Raw genomic sequence first — 10,598 nt, forward strand, 5'->3', positions numbered from 1 at the left:
GTATCACAGTGCTACAATAGTTTTCTTCTTCATAAGAAATTGTTTAAAACCTCCCCAAAATAAGCAGACAATGGTTTAGAGGACACCCAGCCCGAGTCAAAACAGGAACACAATGTTTGCTGTCTATCACCCGGTTTACAAATCAGACCCATCGCTTGCTTATCTGACGTCAAAGCTCAGTCATGTATCACCATGCCATGTTATCTAACATACAACACACTGGTACAGTGATAGATCGCTACACCTAAAGTGAGATCGAACCCATCCTATTACAGGTCATCCTAACTGACCTTCCGACTGTCCACCATTGAGCATCCCTCACATCACATTTTAATCTATCAGACTTGAGTGTGGTTCTCATGATTGAACATTTTACACCAAACCTACAGTTACCATTAGCAACCTAATACTCACAAAGGTCAAAGCACTTTTAATCTGTGGTCACAATGTAAATGAATGAATATGCTCTTCTCTGGCTTTATCTGTGGACTCAAATGGTCAGTGATTACACAAGACAAGAATGATAATGGAAATGGAAAACTAAAAGAGCTGGAAAAGGACTGTAATATATTTGACCTTCTCCACTGCCGAAGGTTTTCTTCAGCAATTTAAATATGACTGTCGGTTGTAAATATGCAAAATATATTTCCCACATTGTTGCATTAAAGGAAAGTACATACAATTAATATAACATAATTACTCAACAACTTGGAATTCAAGACAGGGCTGTATATTTCACTCTGCTCTTCTTCTAGATGAATAAACACACGGCTAGCTCGCTGTACATAGTCTCTGCAGCTCTTGTACAACCTGCCGGTGACTTTCAATCGGTCGCGTCTTTTCGCTGAAGCCTGTTATGTCTGTGATGAATTCCTAAACGCTGTATTAATAAACAGACAGATAGATAAGGAGTGGGCACAGCTCATCAGGCTGCCCTCCCATCAATCCCACACTCCTTCGCGTGGGCATCGCCAAAAGGTGAGAGACACATCCGTCAAGCCGCTCATCTCGGTGGAGCAGATTTGATTTGTCAGCCAGTGTAACCTTGAGGCGTGTTACAGTGGCTCACATGTATCTTTGGTCCCTCACACGATGCGATAACTGATGGGTTTGCATACGAATTTAACACACAGGCACAACATCATTCACTCAAGTGATCCTTCAGTGTAGCTCAGATCAACTCACTGTGAAATTATCACCTGGGGACATGTTGCAGAATATGTTACAGATTTGCATCCATGTCCAAATACAGAAGCATCCCGAAAGCGTGCATTCCGGTTATCAACAAGTTTAGTGGCAGAAAATGAAATTCAAGCATGAAAAATAAAAACAGAAAAAAAATTATGTCAGACTTGTTGCATTCGACACCATTTTATTGAGCAAAAACTTGTGTCTGCAAGATAAAATACTCTTATGCACATTAATTTACAATAAATTCCATTTATTCTCTGCTTACTGTACAGGATGATTCATTTATTTTTAAGTGCAATAGTTAACATCCCTGGAAAACAGTGGGATGCTGCATTCATGGGAAGCTTTTCTCTCACACCGACTCTGTCCTGACCGTGGCGTTACCCCGCCCACCTTCACCTCTGGTGCAGCAACTACGTAGACAGCATCTCTGTGTGACTTCATCACGGGTTCAAAGGTCCTCTGACTCAGGGATGAGCTCAGGCTCAAGGGAAACAGCAGAGAGGGGGATTGGATCGCCGGTCGACACCCACCCCAGAGCAGATCTGTTGAAGGAGGGTCGATCTTCCTCCGCGTCCCCCTGGAGCTCGGGGTAGTTAGGGAGCGGTTCCACCTGGACGGACTTGATGGGAGGAGGTCTAGGTGCTTTGCCGAAACCACCGAACGGGGTCGCCACCCTGGAGGTGACGGAGTGACAGTGTTTTAACAGTAGTCGTCATGTGCTAATGAGACGGACTGCGGTGACATTTGAAGTGATGCAACTAATTACAGCCAAGCAAAGACTTTGACCGGAGGACATGTTGTGAGGGATGCTGAGGGAGTGAGAAGCACACTTTTGTACAACGGGAGTTAGATGAAGGACAATACTTGTTTTGCTCACTCAGCATTTGTGTGCATGACCAAAAAAAGCAAAGCTAAGTCAGTTTTGAATTAAAAAAAAATCACAATTTTATGAATTAAGCGTTTCATTTATAAGCAACAACATGCACCCTTGCTCAATTTAAAACACTGCGTTTCTTTGCTACATCCTTACATGGTCTGGTATTACCAGTAACTTATGGTGGCTAATGTTAGCAAACTTTAGATATCTCTGTATATAGTTGATATTACTGAGTCAGTTATGAGTTATTAAGACTTTGAGTCTCCTCAACTTGTGCTACCACGATCAAACATTTACCATCATCACATAATCGCCACTTGGGGTCACAGTGGCTGCTGTTCACAGAATGTCACATAGGCTAAATAACAGTTCTACATGTGTATGCTTCTTTAAATGTGACATTTTGTTGATAGTTTTATTTTATTAATGACTTGCTGTCCTCATGTTAGATTGTACCTGTTGAAACTCTTGTATCCCGGTATGTCTGGTCTGGGCTCCGGCTCCGGCATGTGGGTGATGAGCATGTCAGCCAAGGCCGGGTCGCTGTTGATGGCCTGCTCCCAGGGTGAGTGGTAGGACTTTGGTACAGCTGTGCTGTTGAACTTCTCTGGAGGGATGTCTTTCAAAGGACCTCCGTACCCTGGGTGGGTTTACAACATAGAGAGTGATTGATAATACGGCTTTCCTAATGCCAAATAAAGAGCAAGCATTAGTATTTTCATTTCCATTTAATTGTTTTAAATTTACTCAATTCTGGAGTCGAGTTTTGGGCCTTTCCCCACACGTGGTTAGTAAAAGTGAAAGTTAATAGCCAAAATCAATAATATTTCTGAGCAACAAAGAAACAGGCTGTCCAAAAAGGGCTGATCCTTCCCTTTGATTTCCTATTGTATGAAATGATTAGAGACTGGTCAGCTGGTCATGGGTACATTTGAGTAGGAATGCATGCAGTCTGCTGATGTCTCATCATGTGATTTATTGGTAGTGAAGTTAACTTTGGCTAAAAGTTAAAACATGTACCTCTTGGTACCATTTGAATGTCCTTTTTTTAGCTTTAAATTAGAGTGTTGGGGGAAATATAAGCAACATTTTGACATTTTCAACTCTGACTGCATACAAACACACACACACACACACACACACACACACACACACACACACACACACACACACACACACACCTACACACTACTTTCCACTGGTTTTTCTCTCGCCGTTAATTCCTTGTTAAAGCAAAAGAAATCAAGGGGCAGCCTCCCTGTAATTCTGTGTGTGCATGTCTTCATGTATGCCTCCCTGCGTAGTCTATGTGTGTTGATGGGAGAGGCCTATCCAAAACACTATCCTTCAAACCCAGTGCTTCACTCAGGGGGGCTTGCAAGCTCAGGCATTACATAACACAGGGCGTCATGTCACGTCCAAACCTCTCACAATGAACAATCCCCCTTCCTGACTTTATGTCTTGCCCTGAGGAGGAAGCAAGAGAGACCAAACAGACCCGCGGGGAGGTTCACAGATTTGGGCGAAATCTATTACAAAACATTGTGTAAAAGATTTTCTGAGGCCATGGAATATTGTTCTTGTTTTTGGACATTTGGCTGAGTTATATGTGAATATTTTTGTGGGAGAGGACTGTCACACACCCAGCTCTATGTACTCTATGTGGAGATGAAAGTGGGATCCCGAAAAGCACAGAAAAAAAGTTTTTTGCTAGTTTTCTAAAACGTTAAAATGTGACAGCATTTTGAAAAATGGTCCTATAACGAAAGACACATATGATACAGTATGTATCTATGCTTCGTTTTGCTAAGTGGCACAAAATAATTCAAATGTACATAAGTGACCCTTTATCAACATCTATGGCACTATGCATTCTATTGAAATTGTCATACTAATTTAGTTTCTACTTTCTTCTATCTTCAGCATATTATCTGTCTTCACCGTTTAACACTACAGCCTGGTTAAGACATTTTGCTGGACAGGAGTATGGTACATGCACCCCTGGGTAAATGAGTGCTATTTTAAGAGTTCTTCCCATTTGATACCTAATGCACTCTGGCCTGATTTCTGCGAAGGCCTGAGTGACTTCATTGAGACACTGAAGGTTGGTGTCTGGTCCTGAGCTCCAGAAATAACACCCCACCCCTGAGCAGACGCACTCGTAACTAAATCAGTAGCGTTTTGTGTCCACTGGGCAGAATTAAGACACAAGGGAGGAAGTGAGCGCAAACCTGATGGTATCTGTGGCACAAGAGGCAAACAGGAAACACTTCCCGTGGGTAAAAATTCAACAATTTAAAAAAAAAAAGATGTTCAAAGCGGGGTAAAGAGTTGGAGAGTGAGAGAATTATGGGACTGTGGAGGAGTAGATATGAAACAGGAGTGGGATGAAGATAGAAAAACAGGAGACAGGCAGAGAGAGAGGGAATAAAAATGTGTAATCATATTCTGCTGGGGGCCAGCAGATTCCAGGCAAATAGAAAATGTTTTCATACACGATCAAAGCCTGTGTGAGTACAAACAATGAAAAACAGTTGAATCCTTATCAAAACATGGAACATTCAGTGCATTGTGGAGAGCAGATTCATACCCTCGATCCACCGGGAACATTACAATCTCATGAGCTGTACATCCAGTATGTTAAAATAAAGGAACAACTAAAGAAGAAGTTCAGTATGGAAATATGATACCAAACATGTTAATGAAGCTTAAACCTTGTACGATATGACAGCAACAGTTGTAGCTAAAATAAATGACAGGACTGGGCTTTGTCAGTGATGATGTAATGAACGGAAAGCAGAGACTATAAGTGAGGTAAGGTCACTGAGTGGAACAGAGATCATCTGGTTTGTCGACCCAACCTTAGCTACAGTATGTCACTGCTGCAATGATTTTGGGTGCTTTGGTTTTATTATCACCTACCCGGGGCGATGATGTCTGGATTTGGCACCATGCTTGCATCTGGTGTGTCAGATGGCACAGCAGGCGGCTGGTCGACATCCACGTTGTTCTCGCCGCTGTGGTTGTCCGTGGCACTCCCATTCTCAGCTTGAGAAAGTATTATGTTCTAAAAGAAAGATCCAAGAGGTGAGTTGAGCTTCAAAGAAAAGTTAAACATACATTTAAGATTAAGATTTAAGTTTAAGATTTCAATCCGTTGAGATTGAAATTTAATTAAATTTTGACCCAGAACAGTAGTGGACTTTTGAGCATCTCCTCAGCAGGTGTCGTTGCCCAGTTGTCTTGGAAATGTAGATGTTTAAATTTCCATTTTTAGCATGCGTTTACCGATTTTTTTTTTGTGATATGATTAAAAGCTCCAGAACAACTATTCGAGGTGCAGTGTGTAGGATTTTGTGGCATCTTACGGTGAGGCTGAAGGTTACGACCAACTGAAACTTCTCCAGTGTGCTCAGCATGAAGGAGAACTGGTGGTCGAAGTAAAAACGTGACTGGACCTCTAGAGCCCGTGTTTGGTTTGTCTGTTCTGGGCTGCTGGCTCAGTGAAGAGGACCCACTCCGTATGTAGATATAAACGGTTTATTCTAAGGTAACGTAAACGTAACGATTATTTTTTTCAGGTGATGATACACTAAAGAAAACAGCTAAAAACATTATTTTCCATTTCTGTCAATAAATACCTCTAAATGCTACACACTGTACCTTTAAGTGGACCTTATGATGCCATTGTTTTATCAACAATTTCCTATCTCATGGCACTCTGGATTATCTTTTGACAGATGGCAAAAATTATATAATCTTTCAGACATATATTAATGTTTACTGAATTCAAATTAAAAATGTGACTTGCATGCACAGAAAACCAGTGGCACAGTAGCTTTGCTAATTCTTAAAGAATACAAATTCCCCACTTTTCAGTGCTGCTATTTTTCATGTGAATTCAAAGCAGTTAACAAGCCTCGATTTGACATGTTTTCCTACACCAACAAGAGGCAGAGAAACTGCCTGTGTGTCCACTTTCCCTCACAAGAAACGTTGCTTTGTGGGCTGGGACAAAATGTGCTGCAGCCAAAGCATCCAGCTTTCATTCCTCTGAAAGATATTTATGATGATTTACTCCAGGACTTCCTGAGGAAATGTTGACAACTTGAAACAAAATCCCTCTGTTGCCCCGAGCAATAAACAAACCAGAGATATGCGAGTTCTTCTCACTTCAAAGATGAGGCGAAAAATTTCCCTGGAGCATAATAATTATTTTATCTAGAGACTTCATGAGGGCAATAAGTACACAAGTCACCACACAAGAAAATGAAAGAGGATATAACTAGTGCTGCTAATTAATTAGATGTAACAAAGAGAAACTTAGTTAGTTTATCTTGATTAAATTTTACTGAGAGCTTTGGTACATAAATTGCTTTATGTGTGACCAGGCCACGCTAACATAAGCGCTGCTGGGAAAACAAAAACGCTGACTTGGCAAACTGCCCATCCATACACAAAAGAGCATTAATAAAGTTACTTATGACCGACTGGAAGACTTTCGTAACTCCTATTCTGTGCCACTCCGAGTCTGCAGCACGAGTCAAATAAACACTTCAAGAGCTTAATCTTTCCCACATATACTTTGTCAGGATGTAAGGTATTGTGTGAGTGTTTTTCGAGTGATGGAGGGGAGAGATATGGGGAAAATGGATGAATGTGCTTGAAGAAAACACGCTCTGAAAGTGTCACAGTGTTACAATAACCTCTTCATAAACTGTGTTTAGTGTTATAATAATTCATATTAATCTACTCTGAATTTATGAGTTTAAAAAAACATTTAGGGAAATAGAATTATTTGCTTCCTTGCTGAGAATTGCCAGAGCCATGCTAGCTGTTTCCCCCTGCTTCCATTCTTTATGCTAAGCTAATTAACCTCTAGCACAACAGTTAACGTAGACACTTGTGTGTACTATTGATTTTGTCATCTAACTCTTGCAAGAAAGGGGTTCTGTGTATTTCCCATAAATGTGTAACTACTCCTGTAACAAACAATGTCGATAGAATTGACATAATACAATGACATAATAAAATGATTTTTCTTTTCCTGTGCATGTGGGTTTTTTGTATGTATCCTTTCACATATGATTATTGCATCACGGCTTCTACTTACATTGAGCTGTTTGTTGTTCTCATTATGGACGCTCTCAAAAGTGTATTTTTCTGAGCGTCTCTGGCGCATTTTGAAGAGACGGGAGCCCCGGTTTGAGGCAAGAGACAGCTCCTCCAGCATGATGTCCTTAGGCATGTTCATTTTCTTCCCAAGATCCATCTCTATGTCTGGACACAAGGAGACATTCAAAAGACTAAACGGCTTGTGTACACAATATATACGTGTACATTGATCTGATTTCAGACAAGATATTGTCCAATTTCCCATACTCCCACCTATCAAACCTCATTGAACATAAATTATATTCCCACAGAAAAAAAACCACAAAAAAACTGCTGCAACAAAAGCCCTCTACATGGACTGCTGACTTGGTACTTCTGCCAATATGATGAATGAGCAATTATCTTCCCTCGTAATCCACTCATGTCTAGTGCTTGTTTTGTGGTTAGCGCCACGTGCTCGCTACTGCATGCTGATCATGGAGATGTCACAGGCCTATATCCAAGTGTGAGGCGCATAATTTGCCAGAATATCTTTCAGCTGTCAGTAGCCTTCAGACCCAGCCACACAGTTGTCCTCGCCCTGAAATAGCACGTTCAAAGGACAACGACAAAGGGATTAGTTACTTTGGCCCATAAAAGTATTCATTTACTTATTTATAGTCAGGGTCATAGATGGGAGGGTTGGCAACTGCTACACTGGCAAATGGTGGGCTCATACCTTCTATAAAGTGAATGTGGCAGTGTCCGGTGCGTCTGGCAGGGTGATCCGCCGTTTACAGTACAGCTAATAGGACTGAGAATTAAATGTGCGGTAAGTTGTGGTGTTAAATCCACGAGAATGTAAGGGCGTGGAAGGAGCAGGATGTGAGGAGAAGGGGAGAAGGTGTGAAGGAAACAGAAGCAAAGAAAGGATGCAACAAGAGAAAGAGAGAGAAACTGAGAGGTCAGGGGGATTAGAAAACAAGGAAGTGAAGAGGAAATGATATGGCTACCTTCCTGGGCTTGAACCTCCCTGCAGATTGCTGCCGCCTGCATTTTCCTCTCCCTGGTCGTCATGGTGGAGAACTGTGACATGGCTGCCCCTGGGGTGTCGGAGGGTGAGGTAAAAAGTCACAGGAGACAAAGCACATCAGTGCAACCTGTTCAAACGTACAATGAGACACAAAAGCAAGACAACACGGCTGCATGTTGACCATCAATTGGCCAACATTGAGAAGCCACACCACGCACAAAGACCCACTGAAGCAGATAGAATGTATTGGGGCAGTGAAAAGGGCAAAGTTAGCACATCCCTTTAAATAACCTTGGGCTGTTAAACGCCAAGCACATGCTCTTCAGACATGGCAACCAGCTGTGTCAGGGGTCTGGGAATCAATATGTTGGAAAATACCCAAGTGGGCTGAAAGAACACAGATATAGAACATGTTGTTGTCACAGCAAACTGGATGAAATAGACCCACGGAAGTTTACACCACGGTGTCAGTGAACACAACACAAATGTTTCATTCCAATCCAAAGTTCTTTTCACAAAGTTTCTTGGTGGAACAAAGTAGCATTTCATGGACAAAGTCTATTCACCAAGCAAATCACTTATCATTGTTTTTGGTTCAGTAGATATGAGGCAAGTTTGCAAAGTTTACTTTTATTTTCATTAAAAAACAACTTCAGACTATAGTTGTATTCACTTTAAAAAAAAATACATGTAAGCAATAAGATTTATGCATACTAGCTGCTGTTACATCTGATTATTCCCCACATAAAAACGCCAAGCAATAAGACAAAAAGGTTTTTCACTATTCAAAAACACAATTATAAAGGAATATCTAAGAGAAGCAGTAACACGAGGCGAGCAGTTTGATTGACAGGAAAATGAAGAGGGAGCAACTGTAGGTGGTTGTGAGAATCATGCTTGAGTCAAAGTGGAAGTGTCACATTACAACTAAACAGCACATCTTTGGAGAGGCCTGAGTGATGGCTTACCTGTACTGAAGGACCCCTTTGGGCGGAGTCTTAAATTGTGCCTGTCTCCTTAGGGTAGGAAGTCAGAAAGGTAAGAGGAGAGAGGGTCAGACAGGGTAGTGCAACCCGTGTGGGTGCTCGTGCTCCACGGCACTGGGGCTGGCCCGACTGACTGAGCGACTGAATGAGTGGGTGGGTGGGTGGGTGGGTCGGTGTCACTTTGACTGTTGTCATTGGTATTTAGTTCACAAGCAGAGGGGTGACTAAATTTAGAGCAATGCCACTACTGCTCGCTTTGCCCTCCATCTAGCTATCTATCTTCCTGCCAGTAGCAGGAGGATCAATATCACTGATTTCAAACCAGGAGTGCCCCAGGAGGGATGTCTGCACTTGATTCAGAGTATGTGAAATAAAAAAAAATGATATTAGATACAAATTTGCATGCTGGCACACAATGTATGGATAAATGGTTGAAACTGATGATGAAGGATTCTAACATAAAATCCAATTCATTCAAATAGACACTTTTTGAAAAAATGATGGTTAGAGTTTATTCCCGTTTGGCCCACTGTTGTTCACCTCTTCTATAGTCAATATGACTGCATGAGAATGTGCTTCATCTGTGGCATAATAAAGGTCAATAAAATGTAAGCATTGGCGTAAACTGCCCGTATAAAGAGCAATAATCTGTGGCAATAATGCAACTTTGCACATACAAATGAATTAAAAAGCACCTAAGGGTTGAAAACACTCTTAGAAACCACTGACAAAGCTTTAACATCAAAAATAAAGTTGTTTCAGCTGCAGTTGTCTCCATCAGCGCTCCAGGATTGTAGTGCGCAGCTAAAAGCGTGGGAACATGACCCCTTCAGGGCCTACCGGCCAATCAGAAACTATTTGTTTTAAATGCCATCATGTGATATAGGAGCAAGGCCCAATAGGGTGCACTCACTTTATAATCCAGTCACTATGTTTTAATTGACCTTGCTCAATTTAATTTACCTTCAGTATAATTCTTAACTTGATAACAGAGACAAATAAAGGAAGGCAGATTGAGTTTGCGGCACACCACGGGGAAGGAAAGCATAAGGTTGGATGTTAAAAGCAGCAAGTTCACTAGCTTACTGCAATGCCGGGAATGAAGAAAACTAGTCCAGCAACCCCATACACAAAATGAAATATTTCAAAGCTATGAGCATTGTGCTTTACCCTTTTAATGACATTTGAATCCCACTCTCAATATTTTTTAAATCTAAATTGGTCGGGAAATAATTTCTGTTCGTCATCTCCCTCTGTGTCCTTATCTCTCATTCTCTAATGCTTCGGCTACAGTAGGTACCCACTGTTATTATGTAACTGGTGGTCACCATGGGAACAAGTCCCCACCAACCCCTCCCTACCCCCCTCCGCTGGATACGGAGCGAGTGACTATTCAAGACAACACATCATACAA

General features: G+C 41.5%; 1 protein-coding gene across 1 annotated transcript; it reads right to left on the reverse strand.

Moving 5' to 3' along the window:
- Nucleotides 1-1,358: 1,358 nt before the first annotated feature.
- On the reverse strand, nucleotides 1,359-10,590 carry LOC137874613 (myozenin-2-like). Its single transcript, XM_068713430.1, is given in 7 exon segments — nucleotides 1,359-1,868; nucleotides 2,528-2,711; nucleotides 4,994-5,138; nucleotides 7,185-7,351; nucleotides 8,179-8,268; nucleotides 9,167-9,275; nucleotides 9,278-10,590. Coding segments are annotated over 7 exon segments (1,023 nt in total). The 5' UTR covers nucleotides 9,380-10,590; the 3' UTR covers nucleotides 1,359-1,642.
- Nucleotides 10,591-10,598: the final 8 nt, after the last annotated feature.

Source organism: Cebidichthys violaceus, unplaced genomic scaffold (genome assembly GCF_023349555.1).
Source record: "Cebidichthys violaceus isolate CVI_PGR_0920_01 unplaced genomic scaffold, fCebVio1.0.p SCAF_19, whole genome shotgun sequence".
Lineage (NCBI taxonomy): Eukaryota > Metazoa > Chordata > Actinopteri > Perciformes > Stichaeidae > Cebidichthys > Cebidichthys violaceus.